The sequence below is a fragment of the Panthera tigris genome, chromosome X (assembly GCF_018350195.1).
Source record: "Panthera tigris isolate Pti1 chromosome X, P.tigris_Pti1_mat1.1, whole genome shotgun sequence".
Taxonomy (NCBI): domain Eukaryota; kingdom Metazoa; phylum Chordata; class Mammalia; order Carnivora; family Felidae; genus Panthera; species Panthera tigris.
The window spans coordinates 40340861-40368574 of record NC_056677.1 but is presented as its reverse complement, the minus strand read 5'-3'; the positions used below and the strand labels follow the sequence as shown (position 1 = coordinate 40368574).

The following is a 27714-nucleotide window of genomic DNA, read 5'->3' as shown; positions in this document are numbered from 1 at the left end:
CAATAAGGACAATACGCAGAGACATACTCTAGAAAGCTCTGCTAGTCTCTCACTAGGAAAAGCAAGTAGGGCTCTTCTCTTTGACAATCTTTTTCAAAACCACACCTAGAAATCAACGCCTTTTCCCTCTTTCGATTTTCATAAGGAGAGCTTTTTTTTTATATATATATATATATACTAACACGTCTCGTCACCCAGTGCTAGCAGCAATCGTGAAAAGCAAAACCAAAGCTTTTGATGTTAGTTTTATTTTTGTAAGCAGGGTTATAACCATGGCCCACATGGAGCACACAGGCGGCCACTTTTCTGCCGCATTTTGAAAAGCCCCGAAATGCACATCAGAGCACCCGGCAGGGGCCGTCTTCTCTTTCGGATGGCCGCCTTTTAAAACAGGTTACACGGAATTGCCAGTTGCCAGGGTCAGTGGAAAACGACTGGGCGTGTACATACGTTGGAGGAACTCCGCATCTGCTGTCTAAAGCACTGAAAATTTGAGACCCCCGTGCTACTGGGTGACCGTCCGACGGCTTGGACATTTGGGGGTGGACTTCTGTTGCGATGGTTCCAGCTGTGGGCTTCGGGGAAGCAGAGGAATGATTTCCAGTCGTATGGGTGAGAAGTCTATGGATTCGGAATTCAGCACTGAAATCACTGCTTCAAAGCCTGTCACTTCAGGATCACTTCCTCCTAGGTCGTCTTTTTATTTTTTTACTTAGGAAGTTTCACTGTGTCCAATAAAATGATCGAATGGGAAGGCCACCAAGATTCATTTAATAGCTGCAAAGCAATTTTTAAAAATAGAATAGGATGGATTTACCATGGGACGACAGGACTGTCCGGGGGTGGGGGTGGGGGCACTTTTTATAAAGCACTTCCATGATGTAACTGGGGAGAATGTTATCTTCTGTTTCCATTCATCAGTAGCAAACCGGTGGTTTTATAAAATTAACAGTATAGTATGTTATATAAATAAACATGTTCCATGAAATAAAAGTATGTTTAACTGTGAAAAGGTGAGGACTTGGAGTTGTCAGCAACCTTTATGTGCAATAAGGAAAACCGAGGTTAGGCCCCCAAAGTGCTAACTTTCCCTAGCATTTTACTTAACGTTTGCCTTTGTGTATATGTTTAGATTGGTATTGTAAATCTAGCCACACGTCTTCTGGCCTTTGACCGGTAGTTAACACGTTTTTCTCAAAGCTTTTTTTTTTTTTTTTTTTTTTTTTTTACAAAACTCAAAATAAAAAGATTCACTGGCTGAGCTCATCTTGTGTTTGCATTTTATAAGTATCGTCAGTTAGTAGAAGAATGCTGCGTGATCCTTTCCTCAGTGTGTTTCTAAGACAAAGTAAGGCTAGCCAGCCCCTCTGGACCCAATCCGGCCCACCACCTATTTTTGTAAATAAAGTTTTATTGGAATGCCCTAGGCGCCTTCATTTGCACAATGTCTGTGAGTGCTTTCATGCAGAGCTGGGTAGCTGTGACAGAAGTGAGCAGGTATTTGTGCATAAAGCTCAGACCATTTACTATCTGACTTTCTACGGAAAAGGATTTTTGCCAGCCCCCGATTCAGGTGCTTTAAACCTTAAGTTTTAAAACAGGGTCTAAAAAATCACAGCAACTGGGGCACCTGGGTGGCTCAGTCGGTTGAGCCTTCTGACTTTGGCTCAGGTCATGGTCTCATGGTTCGTGGGCTCAAGCCCCACGTCGGGTTCTGTGCTGACAGCTCGGGGCCCGGAGCCTGCTTGGGATTCTGTGTCTCCCTCTTCCTCTGCCCCTCCCCCACTCAAGCTCTGTCTCTTTCTCGCTCAAAAATAAACACTAAAAAAAAATTTTTTTTTTAATCACAGCAACAGATTTCGGAGATTTTTTTGAAATGTGCCTTAGGATTAAGAGAAACACTTTAAATCTGGTCTGTGTTGTAACTTCTGGCCTACAACAGTTGTTAACAGGCTTTGAGTGTTGGATAACTGCTAAGGCTCTTGAACTCAATATAGTTTCCTTCATATTCCTTTGTATGTAGACTAGCTTCTCCCTCCCACCCTACCCCCCCCAACCACGCAACTGAACTTCATCATGAAATCTGCATCCTAACAAAACAAAACAAATCTTGTTGTTAACGACCCCGGGGTCATTTAATAGCACAAAAACAAAAACACCAGACAGAAAAACTTGAAAGCAAAATCTTGTTTCGGGTCCGTAGGGTTCTCCCACCCCAGGGAGAGAAATTACTTTTCAAAAATTGGTTTGGGGGCAGGTGTAAGGGGGGGGGGCTATTTGAAGAAAAGCCGAATGAGTCCACTTTAAACCAAATCGCGTCTCTTCTTTGTCCCGACAACGCGCTGTTGCAACGGCTCCAGGAGAGGCAGGTTCGGGCTGGGAACTCAAGCTCTTCCTATTTTATGGGCATAATTATCCACATTGTGCGGTCACTTCCTTACTGAAAACTGCGTTGCAACCAACGCATCGGTCATTATCTAAGAGCTCACGATATCCCCGCGCTGCAGAATTGCACAGCTGTGGGTACCAAGCCAAGTCGCAGCCTGTGACAGCGTGAGACACCGCCTCCACAGTGTGGCTTCTCCGGTGCTGGGGCAACATGCTGAGCGCCCCGGTTCATGGTGACTGACCTGGAAGGGAAGGAACAAAGGACGTTTGAACTTCAGGACACAGAAATCCACAGACAGAAAAGCCTGTTGAACCCTGACGTCGTAAAGGCCTCTTAAACATGAAGCCTGTGACCTTCCGTATGGAAGCTGCATCATCCAGTGCTGGGAATCCACACCGAGGCAGTAACTGTCATTTCTGCTTTGTGAGGCCAGGCCAGGAGAAAATGTGGCCCAAGAGGTGTTTGGTGAGGATTAAGATAGGAGAACGATGGGCGCCCCCGTCCGCATGACTGCGCTTTCTGCAACTGCTGCTGGAGGGGGCACCTGTTGGGAAGAGAACGTTCTTTTTTTTTTTTCTTTAATGTTTATTTTTGAGACAGAGAGAGCACAAGCGGGGTAGGGGCAGAGAGAAAGGGAGACAGGGAATCTGAAGCAGGCTCCAGGCTCCGAGCTGTCAGCACAGAGCCCGATGCGGTGAGATCGTGACCTGAGCCGAAGTCGGACCTTCAACCGACTGAGCCACCCAGGCGCCCCGAGAAGAGAACTTTCTGAGACCAGCTGCGTAGAGCGGGGGAAGGCCTGGGATCAGAGCAGTACCTTCAGGCACTGACCACGGCACCCTCCATCCTTCACACGTGCATGATAAATCATGCCAACAAGAGTCGGCTGTTCCCTGAAATGGGGGCTGTCTGTAGGCAACAAGTCCAGCTTCCTACTTTGCGGCATCTGAACTTTACTCTTTGTCTCCTTACAATACCCTGCGCTAGTCCTGCCACCAGTTTCTTGCTCCCTTGTGATCCTACCCCTTGCCCTGGCCATGTGCCAGATTTGACATTATGTTTTAACGTGCTGAAACTGGCCATCGGCTCAAGAGGATTAGTGACGCCGAGCCTGGGGAAAGAAGCGTCTTCAAGATGATGAAACGTGTGTCGTAAAGATTCACACGGACAAGGTAATTTCGGGGCGCCTGGTTGGCTCAGTCGGTTCAGCGTCTGACTCTTTGGTTTTGGCTCAGGTCATGATCTCACGGATTTGTGAGTTCAAGCCCCGAGTCAGGCTGTGCGCGGACCGCTCACAGCCTGCTGGGGATTCTCTCTCTCAAAAAATCAATAAATATATAAAAAAAAAAAATTTTTCCAGAAGGGTTAGCGCTAGTTCCAGATAAGCCAGAGTAAATGCCCTTCTCCTTATTCCTTGTACAAAGTTTAACTACAATCCCCGCACATGATATGTAAGACAGAGATAAAACTCTAAACGGTGGGGGAAAGAAGGTGGAGCGACCACAGACAATAAGGGACGATGGAGCCATGAGTTCCCTGGGTTGCCTTTCTGTTTCCCCTGTGTCCCGGAATAGACACTGAAGATGCCAGCAGGCCGGAAACGTAAATGGTCACACACACACACACACACACACACACACACAATCCCCCCTCCTGTCAGCAGAGGCCCAGGGGAAGCTAGGACTTCTAGATTACCGCCCCCACCTGCCAGGAACCAGGTGGTGCACCCCTTCCTCCCCCAGCAGTGTCCGCGGAGACCTGCTAAAATAGATGTAAATAAAATTCAGAGATTCAAATGTATCCCAAATAGGATACAATTTAAAAACCACTTGGGGCGCCTGGGTGGCGCAGTCGGTTAAGCGTCCGACTTCAGCCAGGTCACGATCTCGCGGTCCGTGAGTTCGAGCCCCGCGTCGGGCTCTGGGCTGATGGCTCGGAGCCTGGAGCCTGTTTCCGATTCTGTGTCTCCCTCTCTCTCTGACCCTCCCCCGTTCATGCTCTGTCTCTCTCTGTCCCAAAAATAAATTAAAAACGTTGAAAAAAAAATTAAAAACAAAACAAAAAAAACCCCCAAAAAACCACTTGTCCGGGCACCTGGGGCGCCTGGGTGGCTGAGTTAAGCGTCCACCTTCGGCTCAGGTCATGATCTCGTGGCTCATGGGTTTGAGCCCCCACTTAGGCTCTGTGCTGACAACTTGGAGCCTGCTTGGGATTCTCTCTCCCTCTCTCTCTGCCTCCCCCCTGCTCACACTTGCTCGCTTGCTCTCTCAAAATAAATAAACATGAGGGAAAAAAACACACTGCAGGGGTGCCTGGGTGGCTCAGTCACTTAAGTGTCCAACTTCGGCTCAGGTCATGATCTCATGGTTTGTGGGTTCGAACCCCACGTCAGAGCCCACTTGGGATCCTCTGTTCCCCCCTCTCTGTATGCCCCTCCCCCACTCATGCTCTTTCTCTCTCTCTCTCTCCTCCCCCTCTCTCTCAAAAACAAGTAAACATTAAAAAAAATCACTTATCGAGCCAAGAACCAGGGAAATTTCAACTTGAATGAAAAAAGGTGAGTGACAGGTGCCAACACTGAACCAACACAGACTCTGGAATTATCTGCAAATGATGTTAAGCCACTCTCATAACTATGCTTCAGTTAGCCATCAGGAACACGCTTGATACAAATTTAAAAATAGAAATTCTTGGCAGGAAAATATTTTTAAAAAAAGAACCAAATGGAAAGTTTAGAGCTGTCAAGTACAATAACCAAAATTGTAAAAGCCTACTAGATGGGGGGCACCTGGGTGGCTCAGTCGGTTAAATGTCTGACTCTCGATTTTGGCTCAGGTCACGATCTCACAGTTTGTGACCAAGTTGGACTCTGTGCTGACAGCTCAGAGCCTGCTTAGGATTCTCTCCCTCTCTCTCTGCCCCTCCCCGACTCGTGCTTGCTCACACACGCACTCTCTCAACATAGACATTAAAAAAAAACACTGCAGGGGCACCTGGGTGGCTCATTCGGTTGAGCGTCCGACTTCGGCTCAGGTCATGATCTCACAGCTCGTGGGTTCGAGCCCCCTGTCGGGCTCTGTGGCGACAGCCCGGAGCCCGGAGCCTGGAGCCTGCTTCAGATTCTGTGTCTCCCCCTCTGTCTGCCCCTCCCCGGCTTGTACTCTTTCTCTCTCAAAAATAAATAAACTTAAAAAAAAAAAACCCTGCAAATAAGATGAATTTTTAAAAAAATTTTTTTAACGTTTATTTATTTTTGAGACAGAGAGAGACAGAGCATGAACAGGGGAGGGTCAGAGAGAGGGGGAGACACAGAATCCGAAGCAGGCTCCAGGCCCCGAGCTGTCAGCGCAGAGCCCGACGCGGGGCTCAAAATCATGAACCGTGAGTTCATGACCTGAGCTGAAGTCAAACGCTCAACTGACTGAGCCACCCAGGCGCCCCGAAGATGAATTTTTTTTTAAATATTCAAGTAACTAACAGGAAGGCACAAAAAGGGAAATGGGAACAAAAAACAGGGAACAAACACTAATCAAGTTTTATAAATGGCAAATTGAAGCCCTATAATATCAATAATAACATTAAGTATCAGTGGTCTAAGTTCACAGATACACAAAAAGAGATGAGCTGCGGCGCCTGGGTGGCTCTGTCGGTTAAGTATCCAACTCTTGATTTTGGCTCGGGTCGTGATCTCACGGTTGTGAGATCGAGCCCTGAGTCAGGCTCCAAGCTGGGTGTGGAGCCTAAGACTCTCTCTGTCCCTCTCCCTCTGCCCCTCCCCAATTCTCCAGTGTGTGTGCTCTTGCTCTCTCTCTCTCTCTCAAAAAGAACAAAAACAAAACCAAAAAGAGACCAGTAGAATGGTTTTAAAAACATGACCCAACTATATGCTGTCTACAAGAAATTCACTTCAAATACCTTATAGGTAGGTCGAAAAGTCAAAAATGAAAAGCATTAAGCCATACAAACATTAATTGAAAGGGGAATCGGTGGTGCGAGACCCAGACACTTGCCACAGAGGGGTCTAGTGAGCTGCTGCCATAGCCAAGTCCAAGGTCACCAAGCAGCTTACAGGTTTTCAGGTTGCAGCGGTGCTAAAAGTGGGGGATCGTTCAGGTCAAGTAAAGAACAAGTGCTTTGAAACAACAATGCCATCATTTCGGAATTTCTACAGGTGGTTCGAGGAAATTGCTACAGTTATTGAAATTGTGTGAAAACTGATGACTTGGTTGATAAATTGCTACTTTTAAAATAAATTTTGTTTGAAGTTTATTTGAGAGAGAGAGAGAGAGACACAGCGCAGGCGGGGGAGGGGCAGAGCGAGAGGGAGACTGAGAATCCCAAGCGGGCTCTGCTTGGAGCCCGATGTGGGGCTCGAACTCACGAAATCGTGAGATCCTGACCTGAGCTGAAACCAAGAGTCGGACGCTCAACTGACTGAGCCACCCAGGTGCCCCAATAAATTGCTACTTTTAAATAATAATCAGACAAACAGGAATTCGATAGTGGTGATCAATGTACAGCCTTCCGAATGTGCTGAAAGCCATTGAATCGAACACTTTCAAGGGTGAACTCTGTGGTATGTGAATTCCATCTCAATTTTTAAAAATCAGAAAAAAGGAAGAATGGTTATATTAATATCTGGTAAAATAAACCTTGGAGCAAAGAAAATTACCAGGGACAGCAAAGGACAGTATGTAATGGTAAAAGGTTGAACCCACCAACAAGATAGCAATCCTAAATGTGTATATATGCAGCAAACGACAGAACTTCAATTTTTTAAAAGCAAAACCTGAAAGAACAGAAAGGAGAAATTGACATGCTCACATCTATAGTGGGACACGTCAGTACCTCTCTCTCTAACAAGTGATACAATTCACTAGACAGAAAATCAACAATGATATAGAGGAACGAAATAATACCATCAACCAAGCAAGACTGAATTGACATTTATGCAACATTCCACCTAATAACAATAGAAACACATTCTTTTTGAGCACGCAGGGAACATTCACCACCTAGACCATATCCTGGTTCATAAGACAAACCTGAACAAATTTCACAGAATTGAAATGATAATACAGAGTGTGTTCTCTAATGATGAATCAAACTAAGAATCTATAGTAGAAAAAGAGCAAGAAATTTTCTAGACCCTTGGAAATTAAAGAACACACTTGTAAATAATCTGTGGAATATTAAACAACACCAATATATTGAATTAAAATGAATACACAACATATCAAAATGTGTGAGACACAGACAATGTAGTGCTGAGAAGGAAATTTATAGTATTAGATGCTTACTAGAAATGATGTAAGGTCTCAGATGGATGATCAACACCCACCTCAAAAAACAAGATGAAAATAAATACAAGAAATCAGTAAAACCGAAAACAGAAAAACATTAGAGAAAATCCATGAAACAAAGCTGGTTCTATGAAAAGATTAAAAATTAGATAAATCTTGGGGTTCCTGGGTGGCTCAGTCGGTTAAATGTCTGACTTCGGCTCAGGTCACGATCTCAAGGTTTGTGAGTTTGAGCCCTGCATCGGGCTCTCTGTTGTAGCGTGGGATCCTGTCTCCCTCTCTGTGCCCTTCCATCCCCTTTCTCTCAAAAATAAATAAACATTAAAAAATTTTTTTAACTTTTTAAAAATATTTATTTATTTTTGAGACAGAGACAGAGCATGAACAGGGGAGGGGCAGAGAGAGAGGGAGACACGGAATCCGAAGCAGGCTCCAGGCTCTGAGCTGTCAGCACAGAGCCCAACGCGGGGCTTGAACTCACGAACGATGAGATCACGACCTGAGCCGAAGTCGGACGCTCAACTGACTGAGCCACCCAGGCGCCCCTAGATTAAAAAAAAATTTTTTTTAAGATATGTTGTGTATGTGTGTGTGTGTGTGTGTGTATTTTTTTGTGCGTGTATGTGTGTATATATAGATACACACACAAACATACACACACAATGGAATATTAACCAGAAGAAATGAGATCTTGCCATACGTGACAACATGGATGGACCTAAAGGGTATTATTGCTAAGTGAGATAAGTCAGAGAAAGACAAATACTGTGTAATCTAAAAAAGTAAAGGTACAAACAAAACACATTCATATTGAGACCAAACAGGTGGTTACCAGAGGAAAGGGGGTGGGGTGGGGGAATCGGTGACATAGGTGAAGGGGACTAAGGACACTGAATTTCCAGTGATAAAATAACTAAGTCACAGGCATGCAAAGGACAGCATAGGGAACGTAGTCAATAATATTTTGTAATAACGCTGCATGGTGACAGATGGTGACTATACTTATCATGGAGATCACTTTGTAATGTATATACATGTCGACTCTTAATACTGGAACCTAAGACTTCAATTTAAAAAAAGACCTACTCTGTATGATAACAGGAAGGAGATGATTTTATTTATTTATTTATTTAATTTCAGAGAGACAGCACATGTGGGAGAGGGGCAGAGAGAGGGGGAGAGAATCGAAGCAGGCTCCGCACTTAACAGTGCAGAGCCGGATGTGGGACTCGAACCGGCAAAACCATGAGATCATGACCTGAGCTGAAACCAAGAGTTGGACGCTTAACTGCCTGAGCCACCAAGGGGCCCTGAAAAGAGATAATTTGAAAAAGTTAGTGCAACTAATTTCCAGAATTATAGAGATTTCAGTACATTACTGTTTTGTGAAGCATGTGGAAAAGGGTTGTTTTAAGAAAATGTGGCCTTGAAGTGTGAAGTCTTTCCTTCATGCTCAATTCACAAATTTGCTTGCACTTTTACTTCTTTAAAAATGTTTTAAACATTTTTGAGAGACAGACTGCGAGTGGGGGAGGGGCAGAGAGAGAAGGAGACACCGAATTCGAAGCAGGATCCAGGCTGAGTTCTCAGGACAGAGCCCTATCTGGGGCTCAAACCCACAAACTGAGAGATCATGACCTGAACCGAAGTCAGGCTTGACTGAGCCACTCAGGCGCCCCCACCTTGCGCTTTTAGGAAAAGGATTGTTGGGGCGCCTGGGTGGCTCAGTTGGTTTAAGCATCCGACTTCAGCTCAGGTCGTGGGGGTTGATGCGTTTGAGTCCCCCCATGGGACTCTGCGGTCAGCACTTCAGATCCTCTGTCCCCTCTCTCTGGCCCTCCCCCGCTTGTGCGCACTCTCCCTCTCCGTGTCTTAAAAGAAATAAATAAACTTAAAAATGTATTTAAAGAAACGATTGTTTACTTACAGATTCAAAGTCATACTCCCAAGAGTTGCGTGTATTTTCCCTCAGGTGCGGCAGTTTCCCTGATTATTTAAATGAGCAGCCGGGCCCTAAACGCAGCTGGTTGGCTAGCCTCAGTGCCATCAAAGGGAACGGAGCCTCACTGCGATTGCGATTGCATGCAGTTGGCTTGGCCCAGGCTCCCTGCCCTCCGGTAGAATAACTCAGGGAGGCACGCGCTGAGCATTTTAATCACACCTCGGCCAACCTTCGAAGCTGGCATGGGGGAGGGGGGAAAATCAACTTCCTGCTGGCTTTCAAGTTTGACGACAGAACGGCCACACCAAATGAACTTGCAGCCCTGCCGCTCTCGGTGGCCTTCCTGGCCCGGCTGGAGTCAGGTACGGCCCCCCCTCCCCCCCCCCTCCCCCGGCCCTTTTCCAAGTTTTTCTTCGTTTCGCCTCCGGAGGTACGCACGTGTCCCGGCCCACACAGTTGTGCCAGGTGAGGCACCCCGGTTTGATCACCCCGAAAGCTGCTTCCCAGATGCTATGAGTCGGTGCGACGACGTGGTGCTTGGGCTGAGGGGGGGGGAGCTGAGATTTCCGGGTATTCAGCAGGGCCCCGCTATCACGGGTGAATTACTTTCCAGCCCATTGTAACAGCCTTCCTCCTGGATCCCCTCCAGGGCAGATGGGCTGAGGACGGGCGTTAGGCTCCTTTTCAGTGGCCACGAGTGCTCGTGGGGTCTTCTCCCAACACCCCAGCCCGGCCTCACCCTCTGTGGACGGCGTTCCTGACATTATCTGTCAACCCGTTTTTAAGTTTTCTTAACCCTCCTGTTTTAACCCCCAATGGGTGAAATGCGGCGCTAAGGAAAACGGAAATGACTGACAGTGTTTACGACAATAGGGCCATTAAGATTTTTTTTTTTTTTTTAAGGAAGATGCTTGGGGATGATGTTAAAATAATACTTGAAACCCCAGAAATGTCAAAGGGCAAGCACTCCCTCACTGTGACTCTAAAGAGAAATGTAATAGGAAACATTTAGTTTGCTAATACAACCGCACCCCCCAAATAGCTAGAAATGTACTTAAATAGCATAAACGTTATAAATTATTTCCAGACTTTCCGTCTGACAAATCAAGTGGCAGGGCGGAGGGGGGAGGGGTGTTGCCACTATATTTGCACTAGTGGGATTTAATCCTTGAAGCAACTCTCACTTAAATTGAAAACAGGGACTGAATTAAAAAAAAAAAAAAACCCACAGGGGTGCCTGGGTGGGGCAGTGGGTTAAGCATTGGACTTGGGCTCAGGTCATGATCTCACCCTTCGTGAGTTCAAGTCCGGCACTGGGCTCTGTGCTGACAGCTCGGAGCCTGGAGCCTGCTTCCGATTCTGTGTCTCCCTCTCTCTCTGCCCCTCCCCCGCTCGTGCTCTGTCTCTCAAAAATAAACAAATGTTAAAAATTTTTATTTTCTATTTTTATTTATTTTTAATTTTTTTAATGTTTATTTTTGAGACAGACAGAGCACAAGCGGGGAAGGGGCAGAGAGCGGGAGACACAGAATCGGAAACAGGCTCCAAGGCTCTGAGCTGTCAGCACAGAGCCCGACGCGGGGCTCGAACTCACAGCCCATGAGATCATGACCTGAGCCGAAATCAGACACTTAACTGACTGAGCCACCCAGGCGCCCCCCCAAAAATTTTTGTAAATAAAAAATAAATTAATAAATTAAAAAAAAACACACAAACAAAAACGCGTGCCTAGGGAGTAGGGGGAGAAACTAGGGGAGGAGCCACTTGCTGGCAGCTGTCCAGGAGCTGAACTGCCCCCCCCCCCGCCCCCCTCCCTGCTCACGGTGCGAGAAAAGGACTCACCTCTCCACTCCAGAATTCCAAGGAAAACCTCAACCCATGCGAGTCATTTGGTCAAGCTCCAGAGTCAGCCGGAGCCCAAATTAAATGGCCATTATACTTCCCCAATAGAACGGGATCAAATAATGGCATGTTTCTAGTTTTATTATGCCCACCCCCAGCGAAAAATGTCCCAAGTTTCTGAGCTCGCTTGAGAACAAAATGAATAAAATGTGCTCCAAACCAGTATTTATAAAACTTGGAAACCGCTAAGTCTGCCTAAGTTGGCTTTTGTTTTTTCCTTTCATTGAGCTGCTCCGAGGTCTAGTTTTAATTGGCATACATAATTGCTTTTGTGAGTAAAGTTGTTCCCGACTCAAGTAAAGGAACTGAGTCAGGATCTTAGAACATAGATTTGATCGCCCACCTGCACATGTTTGTCATCTACCAAGTGGGGGGCGGCTCGGGTTAGTGTGGCTAGGAAGTGAGGGAGCTTGGATCTGTCATTCAGGCAGCCCTTTGGCTCCCACAGGGGCTACTGGTCCGTGGAGTTAGCTGCAGGTGGGGGAGGGGGTCCCTGGGGTGCCCCCCCCCGATCAACTTTAGGGTTCACAGGTTAGGATGTCTAGCCAGTATACGGCGTCCGTGCCCATCTCTTCCTGTAGAGTGAGGCACCGTGTCAGCTCTACCCGGATCTAGCCCTGTCCAGAGTTCAGTGGAGGATAAAATGGCCCCATGGCCAAGAGCAGGTTCACGTTGGCACAGGGTGTTGGCGTGGGGAAACCACTCTTCCCCTGGGCCCGTAGGACTGCCGGAAATTGCCATATTTAGGAGCAGGATGTGAATTTTTCCTGAGTTCAAAACTATTTCTCTTTCCCTTTGTTGGGAAATAAAAAGAAAAGAAATGTAAAAGGAATTCAGTAGTGCTGGGAATGCTGTTATCTTTGGGAGAGTGTGCTTGTGTGGGGTTTTTTTCAGCCAACCACCTCCTTTTTTGCGAGATAGTCCCCTTTGCCATCCCTAGCTGGGGGTGGGGTGGGTGAGTGGGGGGGACAGGGCACAGAAAGACAACAAAGGGTAACCTTTTTTATTGTTTGCAGAACCTGAAAAAATGTATTTATTTTCCTTTATTACATCCATGTTGGTGATATCCTTCATTAGAGCAAGAAAGGGCCATCTACTTTCATCATGCTTCTAAAATCCGTACATTTAACATATGCCAGCTCTAGGCTGTCTGAAAGGAAGTCCTATTTTTAAAACACTCTTGATTTTAGTAGTTTTGGCTTACTGTTCCCATGATCTCTCTGAAACGGTGACGAGTCCTTTCTCGTAAAGTCTGGTCTCAGCCATGGGGAGAGTGACCTCAAAAGCTCTGGGGTCTTTCTCCCTGCAGCTCACCTGATCTGTCTGGTATGTAAAAACTGCTTCAGTTGGCCTCCTCCCAAGTTCACGCTGGCACCTGCTCCCGACTTCCCTCAGTTTACCACCTTTACAAAAGAACTCACGGTCCTGAGCCCCTACCTGCTCCCTACACCTTAACAAACGTTTCTGTCATGTTCCGTTTCTGACTTTTCAGGTAGGCTGGTTCCTCTGCTTCTGGCCTGCTGGTTGCCATGACCAAATGACATTAATCACACCATGTGAATCTCTCCAAGCTGGCCTTCTAGACAATCTCATTTCCGGCCGGATTTGAGGCATCTGGCCAGCAGGGCCCAGGGACTGCCCTGCGTCCTCATGGCTCGCCCGGTGCCTTCTGGGGCTCCTTTTAGCACTGCTGTCCGAAAGAAAGGCTTAATAGAAAGGGCTTCCATTGCACGCACAAACACACGTCTGCCTCAGTGGCTGTTTCCAGAATGTCGCCCTACAGCAAAGCTCCTTGCTACTCATGTTGATTTCAGGGGAGGGCAGTCTGTTCACTCTGAACGCGGTCATCCTTGAAGTCAGACGTGGTGGTCGCCCTTCACAGCCCCTTAACCCCCTCACTGAGAAATATCCACTATCAGCATCCAGCACGACGGTCTTTAATGTGAACGAGGGCAGCTGCAGAAGCTGTCACACCCGGATGCTGGCGTGGTGCCTGCGGGGCCGGGGGCGGAGCGGGGGGGGGGGGGGGGTAGGCAGGGAGCAAAGCTGAAGGGTTCCAATTCTCATGAAGACATCCCTGAGCTCTGCAACTTTTCTCCAATTGAAACTGCTTCCTGTTCGGCTCCCAAAGGGTTCTCCACTTCCCCATGTTCTTGAACTTGGGCCAGGGCTATTTCTTAGTCCTTACTGTTCTTACTCTATACCGCACCTAGGCAGAAATGTTTCTCTCAATAGAGCCAATTCCTTCAGTTCCACTACAAAGCAAGAGAATGACGAGCCAGGAGACCTCTGAGAGAGAGAGAGGGAGGGAGAGAGAGAGAGAGAGAGAGAGAAAGAAAAAGAGAGAAGTTCATTTCTTTTCTCTTTACTTTAAAAAAATGTTTATTTAGGGGCGCCTGGGTGGCTCAGTCGGTTGGGCATCCGACTTCGGCTCAGGTCACGATCTCACGGTTTGTGAGTTCGAGCCCCGCGTCAGGTTCTGTGTGGACAGCTTGGAGCCTGGAGCCTGCTTCGGATTCTGTGTCTCCCTCTCTCTCTCTGCCCCTCCCCCACTCATGCTCTGTCTCTCTCTATCTCAGAAATAAATAAAACATTAAAAAAAATTTTTTTAAAGTTTATTTAGAGAGAGTGGGGAAGGGGCAGGGAGAGAGGGAGAGAGAATCCTAAGCACGCTCCACGCAGGGCTCGAACTCACAAACCACAAGACAATGGCCTGAGCCAAAATTGAAAGCCAGATACTTAACCGACTGAGCCACCCAGGTGCCTGGAGAGAGGTTCATTTCTAAGTCACTTTGTTCAGCTGGAACTCAGACCCATAAAAGACCAGTTGTGCGTTTTTCAGTTTCTGGTCTTCTCCGGGCTGTTCATGCTGCCAGCAGCCTGAGAAAAGGCATACTGAGGAATTTTAAGCCAGCTGCTTATAAATGTTTTTTAAAAGCATCGCTCGGACTATTTATATGACATTTGTATTCATGGGAAGAAAATCTCTGCCCAGACTGAAAAAAACCTCTTTGAAAACCCTCTGAATCCTTCCTCAACAACCGCAAAGGGGCATTTGTGCCCTCCCGCTGCCCCAGACAACAAAGAGCGCTCTCAGGAGCACCGAGACCGTGCACAACGGGTTAAACCTTATTTAAAATCAGCCAAATCCCCCCAGTGATAGCATCCCGAAATAGTGGAAGTTCAAAGTCAATAGGTAGAACCCACTGCAACACCACCACAAGGCCAGTCCTAAGCCGGCGGTCACGTGTCTGCCTGGTTTTATATAAAGATGATCATTTTGATTTCACAGTGTACCCAGTCCTTCAGAAGGGATCACGGGAACGACACCTGTCAAATACATGTGGAGTCCAGGAGGCTAAGAAGGTGATTTCGTTGGGGCATCCTGGTCACCACAACCGGACATGTAGGCAATTATTTACGGTCTGAGAGGCACTGTGGGATCAGAGAGAGCCCGGGCTCTGGGGGGAAGCGTTTTTCCACCCATCACACTAGCCAAGATGAAAAAATTAGGGAAAATCCACGTTGTTGAAAGTCTGGGAAACAGACACTCCCAGAAATGCTGGGAGTGAACACTAGAGCAACTTCAAAGAACTTTACCTCTCAAAATGTAAAAAGTGTGCACCCTTTGCTATGCAAGGTCACCTGTAAAGCCATCCTACTGTAGCATTTTTCTTAGACACATACTTAACAAGCACGATTACAAATGTAGCAATGAGGGGCGCCTGGGTGGCTGAGTCAGTTAAGCGTCCCAACTCTTGATTTCAGCTCAGGTCACGATCTCACAGTTCACGAGATCGAGCCCCGTGTCAGGTTCTGCGCTGACAGCACAGAGCCTGCTTGGGATTCTCTCTCTCTCTCTTTCTCTGCCTCTCTCTGTCTCCCCAAATCAATAAACATGAAAAAACGTAGCAATGTCACGTTGGGACTGGGAACTAATGAAATATGTTAAAGTACACTCCTATAATGTTTTACCAAGTTTCATTATTTTAGTTCTGTAACCTTTATTAGTTTTTAATTTATTTTTGAGAGAGAGAGCGTGCACGCAGGGGACGGGCAGAGAGAGAGGTGGGGACAGCGCATCCAAAGTGGGCTCCACGCTGACAGCACGAGCCCAGTGACGGGCTGGATCTCGTGAACCAAACCGTGAGATCATGACCTGAGCCATCCAGGTGCCCCGATTCCTGTACCCTTTGTATCCTACCTCACACATTAGATTTTGTCACTGGATTAGTGGAAGCAGAGGAATCCAGTTCACGATTTTCTGAAACACTGGCACAAAAAAGGTAAGAGAACAGTGCCTTAGAAAAAATTCTTCGTAAAAGATCATCAGAAAAACCCCTAAACAAAAGCTAAAGAATCATGACGTTTGATCTGAATAGGTAAAAACTTATTACAGCGAGCTGGTACTAAGTTTCTTGCTTAAGCCCATAAATCTTTCCCTAAACGTTACTGATCCTCTAAAGGATAAGTGCATGAACTCAGCAGTACGTTATGACACTGCTAGCTGCTGGAACATTCCACAGAAAAACAGAAAATAATTTTGTAAGAACATAATGGCAACCATCAGCAGCCGGTATTCTCAGACTTTCAAATTCCTGAAAGCATATACAATTTTAGTCTCGAAACAGTCAACATTTTTTAAAAATCCAGCTTTCAGAATGAAAAGCAACCTCCCCTCCCGTCTTTTCACCAGCACAGAGATACTGAAAGAGTTCCTAAAAATGTCCCTAAATAGCTTATGGAAAGAAAAATATGGCTTTGTATTTATTTTTGAAAACTTTTTAAATGTTTATTTTTTGAGAGAGAGTGAGCGAGTGTGCATGTGAGTGTGGGAGGGGCAGAGAGAGAGGGAGACACAGAATCCGAAGCAGGCTCCAGGCTCCGAGCTGTCCGCACAGAGCCGGACATGGAGCTCGAACCCACGAACCACGGGATCAAGACTTAAGCCGAAGTCAGACACTTGACTGACTGAGCCACCCAGGGGCCCCACCCTCATATTTATTAAATGCAGTCACTACTGAGACTCTCCAAAACACAGGTGACATCCGTGCCCTCGGCTGGTGGCCACGGGCTGGCGGACAGAGAATGTACAGCAGCCGACGAATTCCCCGGGGGTGTTCTGTCCAGCGCCGGACTTCGAGGACTTGCCCAAAATAGCGATTTAGAATCTGGAACTTGTGACTTCTCTCCACCCTCTTCTTCAGAGTCACGTTCTTGATTACTCTCATTAGAGCCATCATGTTTCTGGACTTAAGCAGATGGAAGCAAAAATGCACGATAGCATGGAAATTGGTGCAGCCACTACGGAAACCAGTATGGCAGTTCCTTGAAAAAGGTAAACCCACAACCGCCACATGATCGGGGAAGTCTACTTCTGGGTATTTCTCCAGAGGAAACAAAAACACTGACTCAAAAAGATACCTGCACCTCCGTGTTCACTGTGGCATTATTTACAATAGAGGAATGCATAAAGAAACTACGGCTTAGATGTACACGATGCAGGATTATTCAGCCACAAACCACAAGGGAATCTCGTCATTTGCGAGAATATGGATGGCTCTTGAGAACATCATGCTTATGAAATAAGTCAGATGGAAAAAAGACAAATACTGTATGATCTTACTTATGTGGGGAATCCAAAAACAAACACACTCAGAGAGAGAACAGGTTGGTACTTTCCAGAGCCAGGCGGGCGAAATGGGCGAAAGGGGTCAAAACGCACAAACTTCCAGGTATAAAATAAATAAGTCGTGGACATGCAGTATGGTACACTTGAAAGTTGGTAAGAGAGTAGATCTTAAAAGTTCTCATCAAAAGAAAACAAATTAACTACAAGTGGAGGCAGACGTTAACTAGACTGTGATCGCTTCACGATGTACGCAAATATTGAATCAGTAGTCGTTCACCTGAAACTAACACGGTGTCCTATGTCAATTATCTCTCAATTAGAAATGTTTTTTTTTAATTATTTAAAAAAATTTTTTTTTAACGTTTATTTATTTTTGAGACAGAAAGAGACAGAGCATGAACGGGGGAGGGTCAGAGAGAGACGGAGACACAGAATCCGAAGCAGGCTACAGGCTCTGAGCTGTCAGCACAGAGCCCGACGCGGGGCTCGAACTCACGGACCGCGAGATCGTGACCTGAGCCGAAGTCGGCCGCTCAACCGACTGAGCCACCCAGGCGCCCCACTCAATTAGAAATGTCTTAAGGAAATAAAAATAAGAAGACTGAACTAGACCGCAAAGGCTAACTATGTTTGATTTCACATAAAACGTTTCTAGACAGATACCCCAAGACATGTCTGTCTTCTAGGAAACACATGTGGTTGCTTCTGGGAAGTAAGACTGGCGGGTTATTTTAAGTTTTAAGCTCTTTCTCCACCGTGTGCTTATGTTATTTGTAAAATAATTTTAGATGCTAGTTTCAAGATAGAGAGCACCTGATTGCAATCCGCCGGCTGTGTTATCCTTGACAATTACCCAACCTCTCTGAGCTGGTTTCACCATCCAAAAATGGGGATACTGTGTACTTCATAAGGCTGAGGTGAAGACACACTCAGACAACACGCATTAAGCATGTAACAGTGCACAAACTAGGCACGCAATAAATGTCGCCTCCCCTCAGCTCCAAGAAGCCCTGAAAATCCTCTTGACCTCCTCTTCTTACTGGTAAGAACACTAAAGCCAAAAAAGGTTTAGGGACTTGCCCAAGGTCAGTCAAGAAGTAACCACAGAGCTCCTGGGTGGCTCAGTAGATTAATCGTCCGACTTCGGCTCAGGTCATGATCTCACGGTTTGTGAGTTTGAACCCCATGTCAGGTTCTGTGCTGACAGCTCAGAGCCTGGAGCCTGCTTCAGATTCTGTCTCCCTCCCTCTCTGCCTCTCTCTCTCTCTCTCTGTCTCAAAAATAAACATTAATTTTTTTTTTAAAAAAAGAAGTAACCACGAGAGGGGTGCCTGGGTGGCTCAATCGGTTAAGCATCTGATTCTCGGTTTTGGCTGAGGTCATGATCTCATGGTTTGTGAGTTGAAGCCCCGCATCAGCTCTCTGCCCACTTTGGATCCTCTGCCACCCCCTCCCCCCGCCGACTCTCTCTCACAAAAATAAATAAACATTTAAAAAAAAGAGGTAACCAGAATGGCCAGGTTCAAAATCCTGGGTTCCTGCACCTTAACACAAAAACGGGTTTTCATATGTGCCAAGAAATGACTTGGTTACTACCTTATGGCCACACCTCACTTCGCAGGAGCAGCCTCCTCCCCTGCCTCACCTGCCACACTTGACTGAGTCTGGATTTTTCCTAAACACCAAATCCACCATCAACTGAGGGGGTCCTGCTTGGGAAGGCAGCCCCACCCACAGGGGAGCTCGGAGAATGTCTTGATCAGAGGCAGCACTAACCTCACAAGGGGACATTAAGGATTTGGATGTGGACGGGTTTTAAAAACCTGTTTCACCTTTCAGTGCCTGGGTGGCTCAGTTGGTTACGCATCCAACGTGGGCCAGGGTCATGATCTCATCGTTCTTGAGTTGGAGCCCCACACTGGGCTCTCTGCTACCGGTGCAGGAGCCTGCTTTGGATGCTCTGACTTCCTGTCTTCCCCTCCCTAGCGTGTGCTCTCTCTCTCCATCTCCCTCTCTCTCAAAAAAAAAAAATATTTAAAAAAATGCTTTGTTGGGGATTTGGTGGTGGCTGGTCATTTCTTTTTCTGTCTGGATAGTGTCCTTAGAAAGCTTTCTGATCGTTGGGTTATTAGTTTACAGCGCGCTTACCTCCTTTTCTAAATTTATTCAAAGGGCCCATCTATATCTTGTCAAGAACAAAGACCAGGGTGTCTTTTTTTAATTTATTTTGAGAGAGAGAGAGAGTGTGTGTGCATGGGAAGGGGTAGAGAGAGAGGGAGAGAGAGAATCCCAAGCAGGCTCCACACTGGCAGCCCAATGAGGACTCGAACTCGGAACGGTGAGATCATGACCCCAGCCAAAACCAAGAGTTGGACGCTTAACTGACTGAGCCACCCAGGCACCCTAAGACCAAGGCCGCTTAAATGCCTACAGGAATGACATCTTGGGGCTTCCCAAGGGCAGAAATCAAAGGGAGACACGCTGAAAAGGACAGGACAGCACATGGGTCTGTTTAGAATAGCACCGGATCGCGGGCACAATGATGGATTATTAAGAAGCTAGAGACAACAAAGCATTCGAAGGAATGGGAGAGAGTGATAAATGGGGCCATGAATAATTGAAGATGTTTTTCCCTTTCCATATTAACACCCTCCAGCTTCTTGGAACCTCAGAGCTCCAAGTGCCTTTACTTAAATTGCTGTGGCCCACAGTTCTCTGCTCATCAACAGCCCTTCAGTCCCTATCTGGATCTTGTTCCAGGGGCAAGAGCACCGCCTGGGCGATGACCCATGACCAGTCCAGGTCCCACCGTGGTTCTCAACTTTGGCCGCACAGTACAATCCCCTGGGGAGCTTTTAAAACACCCCAGTGCCTCGGGGCCCCTGGGTGGCTCAGTCGGTTGGGCATCTGACTTTGCCTCAAGTTGCGATCTCATGGTTTGTGAGTTTGAACCCCTCATTGGGCTCCGTGCTGCGGGCTCGGAGCCTGGAGCCTGCTTCAGATTCTGTGTCTCCCCCTCTCTCTGCCCCTCCCCAACTCGCGATCTGTGTCTTTCTGTCTCAACTATAAATAAATATTAAAAAAATAAGTAAAACATTCCAGTGCCTGGACCCCACCCCACACCCGTAAAATCAGAATATCTAGGAGTGGAGTTCAGGTACTAGCATTTGAAAATCAACCAATCAATCAAGCTCCTCAGGTGAATGTACTGTTCGGGGCGGGGGGGGGGGGGGGGGGGGAGGCTGAGAATCTCGGGTCTAAGCCGATCACAAGGAGCCCCCTCCTTTTCCCCAATTAATGGGCTAGTGCCGGTCACGTGACCAAGTGCTAGCCAGTGAGAGGTCAAAGGAAGTCGGCTGGGGGTGGGGGTTCTGGGAAGGTTTTATAACCAGATTGAAGGAGAGACAGGCGAGGGAAAACTCCTCCACCCCTTCCTTACCCGCTAACCAGCTTCCTTCCTGCATTTTAACAACGCTGCAGCGTCCTTGTGTGAGGAAGTGATGCTCGTTGCCGAGGCTATGATCTTGTAGCCTTATCCTTGGAAGGATAAGCTGGTAAGTGAAAGCCGAGAAGGTGGAAAAGATGGAATAGTCCTTGGGGACTCGGGTTGATGGCGCTCTGGTCCCCACCCAGCCTGGAAAAAAAAGTGCACTCCCTCCCTCCCTGCCAGATCCTGGCTGTACGGAATGGACCATCCAGAAGGTACTCGGGTGAACTGACGCGGAGCACCCTTCCCCCTTCACTGCTGAGCTTAGGGGTGTCACCAGCTAGACCCCAATGCCTGACTTTTACTGCCACCTGCATGTACTCACTGACCTTTGTTCCACATTTTCCCTTAAACTCTTCTTTCCAGCTTCTCTCTTAGGCAAATGGGAACCAAAACCACCCTGACCAGTTTGAGCCTAACCCCTCCCCACTCGCACCTGTGGACCCCGGAGCGACCTCTAAAATGACCTACAACTATCAGTACCTCCTTGTAATATAAAGTCTCCGCCCAAGGAGGAGCATAAGCCTCATTGACATAACATACAGGGTGTGGATATGCATGTTTCCTTAAGGCGCATGCGAAGCCGCAGCACGGCGACACCCCCCCCCCCCCAACCAGGCTCCCCCATCTAAATATTCGTCCTGACCCTTGGGGAGTCATGGCTTTGGAAGTTATTCCCGTGCTCTCCTTACTTGATGCAAATAAAGTTTCCCTTGTGCAACAACTCCACCCGGTGTGTTTGCGACTCAGCAAGGAGCAAACCCCCCTTGGTTCTTGGGTCACAGGGCACGCGATGATGTCCCATGTGAAGGACAGCCAGAGGGAAGGTGAATAGGTGCCGTGGGCAGCCCGGGGACGTTTTATGGATTTGTCCAGTGGCTGGAACTCACTAACAATAAAGCTAATTGTGTCTCCCACTCCAGCCTGGCCGGGGTGCCAAAGGTACCGCCAGGGGAAGCCAAGGGGCCCAGAGAAGGAGAGATTCTGAGCTCTGGGGTCTAACACCAAGGCTACCCCACCCTCCCCAGCCCTGGTGTGACTTTGGGCAGGTCACCTGGCTTCTGTGAGTCCTGGATTCGTCATCTGTAAAACTGATGATAGGCCAAAGTAATGGCACGTGTACAGTGCTTAGCTTGATGCATGGCATGTGAGGATCCATTCCCTTCCCTAGAGCAGGGCGTGACAGGTTTTTGGAAAGTCCTGGCCAGCGACGTTACCTTTCTAGGAACCAGGAATACATGCATTTCAACAAATCCACTGTTTCGCTGGGGGTGACATGGTAGCGGCCGAAAATTTCAGCAGAAGTGTGGGAAGGAGGGCTCAGTCACTAACGTGCGGAAGAGCCTAAAGCTTGCTCCCAAATGTCCCTGCAAAGGGAGCCTCGCTGGCCTTCCAAACAGCAGCACCAGCGTCTGCTCCCATAATCACTGTTACCAACACGGATTCTAACTTCCTAGAGGATGAAGATTATACACTCTGTCCTCCTCTCTGTTCTCTTTCTTACCTTGCCCCAGCCAGAGCTGAATAACTGATAGTAAAAATGAAAACCATAAAGGTTTCTGGGAGATAGTTCTTTTTTAAAGTTTATTTATTTTGAGAGAGAGAGAGAAAGAGAGCATGCGAGCCAGGAAGGGACAGGGAGAGAAAGCAAGAGAGAGAAAGAGAATCCCAAGCAGGCCCTGAGCTGTCAGCACAGAGCCCAATGTGGGGCTCGAACCCACAAACTGTGCGATCATAACCTGAGCCATCACTTAAAAGACTGAGCCACCCAGGCACCCCCCCCCTTTCTTAAAGTCATAAAATGCTGCAGAATTCGTCCTGGAGAGGCTTTCTTCCCTCAGGCCTGAGAGAGAGGGTGAGGGGCTGGTTCATTACTTACATCTGCGAAAACAGGATTAGCAGATGAAAGGATGTTTTTGTTAAGACGTGACAAGTCACACTGTGCCTTACCTTCCTCTGCTCTGGAAATCAGGAAAGAACACAGACTTCCTAGCAATTACAGAAACTGACCCAGAAAACCACTTGATTGCTGGGAGCAAACTCGCTCTGCAACCCTGGTCTATTAAAGAACAACAAAATCCATCTTTATTAACATCTTCCACTTTGTCCTCAGAGCTTCATCCCAGGGGAATACTGAATTACACCATAAAATAATGAATGGAAACTTAAGTCACTTCCGCCCTCGAGGCTTGGCTTTTCCTCCTCCTCCTCCGGACTGCACAGCGCAGAAGGCTGCACCCTCCCAAGGCACAGAGTTGCACTCAGTTTGGGGAAACACGTTCCCATGCCACTAACTAGACCCCTAAGGTCAGCATCATGCAGAACAAACTCTTCCCTCAGCCCAACCATGTACGGACACTGAACACATTTTGAGGTCATTTATGGCCCATCTTAGCGTCTTACGACACACGCTTTATAGAGAAAGAACAAAAAATCGAGGGTGGGGGCTGTCTTTTCACAGCCAAAGGTGCTACTGTCCCTCTAAAGGTTCCATCTCTCAAAGGGATGCGGCAGAATGCGGGAAGCCCGGCGCTAAGGTCTTGTGGGCACTAGAGGAAGCTGACCAGGCAGCTTTTGTGACCTGATGTGAATGGGATGTGGTCAAATATCCTGCAAACGCCAGCCTTTGGGGGGCGGGGGGAAGGAAAATGCTACAGGAGCCAGAAGAAAGCAGAGTCCATTCTCTGCGACCATATCAGACCCTGAGACACACACACGTGCAAAAACCGTTTCAAGAGAGGCCTTTGTGCACCTGTATGCTTGGTAACTTAGAAGGAAAGCCCTGGAGCTGAGCATGAGAGAGAGACAGAGAATAAGTATGAAACAGATTAGGGGTAGGGAGGAGAGGAGCCCATTAACTGTGCACCAAACCCCGCTTTGGGCTTTCTCCGTGTTGCCAAGTTTCCCCACAGGACAGAGCGGTGTCAAGGTTAAAAACAACAACAACAACAACAACAACAACAAAACAGCTTCAAATAGTCCCCGAAATCCGATACTTTTCATGTCAATTTCCAGTCTCAAGTTCCATTATGACTGTTTCAAATCTTTGCTCTCTTCAGACCTCTTCCCTCCTCTCCCTCTCTTCCCCCTCCCTCTCCTCGCCCCATGCTCAACAGGTGACCGACCTTACCTCCTACTTCATAGAGGGGACCTATGTTCCGCCTCAGCCAAACTTAACCCCCTCCCTCTCGTCGCAGGGCCCTCCTCGGAGGGGGCAAGTGGCTAAGCTGGAGATCCCGAGACTCTTCCAAATTCTACCAGCAGCGCTTTCCCACCCGCTCGAATCTATTCAGACACGGTGAGATCTGGGATGGCACCCACCCCCACTTCCCCCCCCCCCACCCCCCGCAGGCTGGTCTGAGCTCCCCAGAGGCCCTTCCCTAGCCCGAACCTTACCCGGATCCGTCCCGGGGGCGCACGACGGGGGGCTACGTGGCGCCGTCGGCCTCGGTCTCCAGCGGCTTCTCCTCATCCACAGGCGGCTCCAGGTCGTCGTCCTCTCCGCTGCGAGGATAGGCCAGCAGACGCATGGCTGGAGCGCAGGCCGCCTCCACCTGGCGCACCTGCTCTTGGCTCAGGCGCTCCCTCCAGGCGTGCACGGCCTCGCGGGCATCGCGCGCCGACAGGTGGAAGGGTCTGTCTGCGCCGTAGGCCGCGCCCCGCGTCATGTTGAGCGCGAAGGCTTCGAGGGCGGCGAGCGCGCGCAGCCCGGAGAAGCGCAGCAGGCGGCGCAGCTGGGTGCGCGGCTGCCGCACCAGGTCCTCGTAGCGCAGCCTCAGGTAGCGGCGCCGCAGCCAGGCGGGCGCTCCGCGCGCGAACAAGAGATCGCGCAGCCAGGCTTCGCAGATGACCTCGAGCGCGCCGGTCAGGAAGAAGTCGGCGCGCGGTGCGGCGGGCAGGGCGCGGGACTGGCCCCCGGGCCGAGCGCCCACGCCGTGCGCCAGCAGCACGCGGTGGAAGCGGTCGCCCCGCTGGCGGGTGCGCAGCACCTGGATGCTCTCGCGCAGCAGCCCCTGCCTGGACTTGAGGCGCGAGTTGTGCACGGCCCGTGGATCACGGAAAAGCTGCACCACCTTCAGGTTGAGGCCGGGGTCACGCAACAGAGGCACCAGCACACCCAGGTCGAGGAGGCGCACGTCCTTGATGACCACCACCGGATACTTGCGGCACTCGGCCTCCAGGGCGCGTAGAGCCACGGGCGGGCAGCTGCGCTCGCAGGCGGCATCTTCGACGAGGCCGACCTCGGCGCGGGCACGGGGCGCGCCGGGGCAAAGCGGCGGCGAGCAGATGACCTTGTTGGTCCGCCAGCGGAAGAGGGCGGCCGTGGTGAGATTGGCCGCGCCCGGGGCGCGCGCGGCGGGGTCCCCGGGCGGCGAATACAGCCGCAGCACCGAGAAGTCGCAGCGGAAGAGGGAGCGCAGCATGTCGCGCAGCGCGCCCTGCAGGCTCTCGGCGTCGCCCGGATACAGCGCCTGCCATAGATGCCACATGGGCTCGTACAAGTAGAAAACGTCCGGGTGCTGGTTAAAGAGCTCGCCCAAGAACGACGAGCCGGTGCGCCAGGTGGCATGCACGTAGATGTGCTGCTTCTCGCGAGACACCGCCTCCGCGACATCGCCGCTGAGGTTGCCCGGGGACGGGGGGGACGGGCCCGCGCCCCCCGAGGCAGCCGGCCGCCCCTCGGCGCCCTGCTCGCGCTCGTCCGCCGCCGCCGCCTCCAAGCTCCACACTCCCAGGCTGTGCTGCAGGCCCGGGCAGTGCCCCGCACCCTTGTCGCCGTCGCGGCCGCCGTCCAGTACGGAGGGGACGAGCAGCAGCACCAGCGTGTAGAGCACCAACAGCAGCGCAAACTTGCAGTACTCCCGGCGCCGCCGCCGCCGGCCCTTCATCGTTCACCGAGCCCCCCACCCTGCGAGCGGGTGGGGCGCCCGTCCTCTCCCCTTCCTCACAAATCCCGTCCCGAGCCCGCTCCTCCGGCCTCTTCGGGGCCCTCTGCGCCGGGAGGAGCGGAGCCACCCGCGCCCTGCATCCACAAGGGGAAACTTGGGAGGCGATGGTGCTGGTGTTGGCGCCCCTGCCCTCTCTCGGCTCAGCCGCTGGAGAGCCGCCTATTGGCTGGTTTGGCAGCCGCCCGCCCCGCCTTCGACCTCGCAGCTTCTCCCCGCCTCCTCACCCGCCCGGGATCGCCCAGGGCTCTGCCAGATCTGGGCGGGGTTGCTGCGGGGTGGGGACGGTGGTTGGGGCGCACCGAGCCAGACCCCACCTTTCCCCAACTCCTCCGTAGTGAAGTCAAGTCTTCAGGAATCGACTTCAGGCAAGGGAGGGGCTCGTGTGTACAGAATGTACCCAGTGACGGGACGTGGACCCCACCCGGAGAACTCCACCGACTCTTCTGTTTTATGTCCCCCGCCTGGTCGTCTCTGTCGTAGGCAGACTCGCCCCACACTATTTAGAGCGGGGCTCCTGGTCACTATCCACATCCAGCGTCCCCGTCGGCCCCCGGGGTGGGTGTTCCTGAGTTCTGGATGGGAACACTTCTCCGCTAAGATAAAGATACGCAATTGCACGCTGCCTGGTGGACCGGAGGAATCCGAGGCTGCGTATTCACCTAGCGCAATTAATTGGTCAGGAGGAGCCTTTGTGAAGTGTTGTGTTCCTTAGGGTTTTGCCCGCTGAGGGCTATGCACCTTTTCAGACACCAAAGATCAGTTTTTCTCATTTGTAAAATGCAGATGATTTTTAGCACCCCCGTACGTCCTCATCTTGTGAGATTGGGGGGGGGGGCACCTGTTACCGCTGCATAACCTAGCCCGTTCTGACACGTGAGCGAAAGACATTTACAGAACTAGAGTGGTAGGATGGTGGACTGTCTCGGGAGATCAGTGTTTAAAAGGACCCATAAGCAGGGATATGTACTCAAGGATGGATGAAAACGTGACAGGAAGTCCGAGAAGCAGATTGAAGTTCCTGAAATCTAAAAGAGAACTAAAAAGGATAATTTTGCTCTGTTTCAGCAGGATAGTGAACACCCCTTGGAGGAAGCTGTTGTAAGGTTAATGGAAGATAGAAAGCAAATCTGCTCACCTCCACCTGGGGAAGGTGTTCCAGTTGGAAAAGTAACAACATCGCCAGAGATCTCTGGTCTTTTTCATCACAGAAACTATTCCACCTCTGAAATCGTTAGCTGAAGCATCCTGCTGTCTGCCCACACTTTGCCTCTCCCTAGCCATTCGTTCAAATCCTCTCTGTTCCCCAGCCTCATTGACCACTGCGTCCACTTTGGTCTCAGTTTTTCGTATTCGGCAAAGAGACCCCAGACCATTGTTTTAATAACGCTTCTGCCAATAACCTAAACTCCCTGACCTTCTGGCTTTTCATTACTCATTTGGCAACAGCTCCCCACCCCCACCCCGCCCCGTTTAAACCCTGCCTTGGGCTTTCTCTGTGCCTGCAAACACTGTTGCAAGAAGTTTCCCCACAGGGCAGATAAGTCATAATAGTCAACCTGAAGTGGTCCCTGAAATCCTACACTTTCCACGTCAATTCCCAGTCTTGGGTTCCATTATGACTATTCAAACCTGGTCTGCTCACCTCAGACCTCTGATATCCCTCTTTGCACCCTCTCCCCTGTTGTCAACAAATGAACTTCCCTCCTACTACATAGAGAAAATGAAACTATTAGACAGTCTCTCACTTTCCACTATAGAGCCATATATCCACTTACCTCTGTCCCCATCTTCTCTTTGGTGGCAGGGATATTATTTTCCAATATTAAAGTATAACTTTTTCCTTCCCTATATTTTTACTTTTCCCTCCTCTCCTCTTTTAAGCAACTGGATGGCTCCCTGCTCACCTGAAGGGTGGGATGTGGCTGGGCAAAATGCAAAAAGTCTCTGGTATTTTTTTCCAAAAGCCTAAACTCCAGGCGCGGAGGGTGTGGTCGGTTGTTAAAATAGCCACAAATTTTTCCCCTCCTCTCACTGCGCCCTTTGGCAGTGTCTGTCTACACTGACTCCGGGGAAAGAGCAGAACTCTACTGGCTCTTCCCCTGGGTTGGGG

The 27714-nt window shown here is 49.3% G+C and overlaps 1 protein-coding gene across 1 annotated transcript; it reads right to left on the bottom strand.

Moving 5' to 3' along the window:
* Positions 1-2130: 2130 nt before the first annotated feature.
* On the bottom strand, positions 2131-25735 carry CHST7 (carbohydrate sulfotransferase 7). The gene is made up of 2 exons (XM_042975033.1): positions 24052-25735; positions 2131-2630 (listed from the first exon to the last, which is right to left on the bottom strand). Exon 1 carries the CDS (start codon positions 25542-25544, stop codon positions 24084-24086), a length of 1461 nt encoding a protein of 486 aa, XP_042830967.1. The 5' UTR covers positions 25545-25735; the 3' UTR covers positions 2131-2630; positions 24052-24083.
* Positions 25736-27714: the final 1979 nt, after the last annotated feature.

Excerpts from the sequence above, each read along its gene's own strand:
- CHST7 (XM_042975033.1), bottom strand. The coding sequence starts at position 25,544 with ATGAAGGGCCGGCGGCGGCGGCGCCGGGAGTACTGCAAGTTTGCGCTG.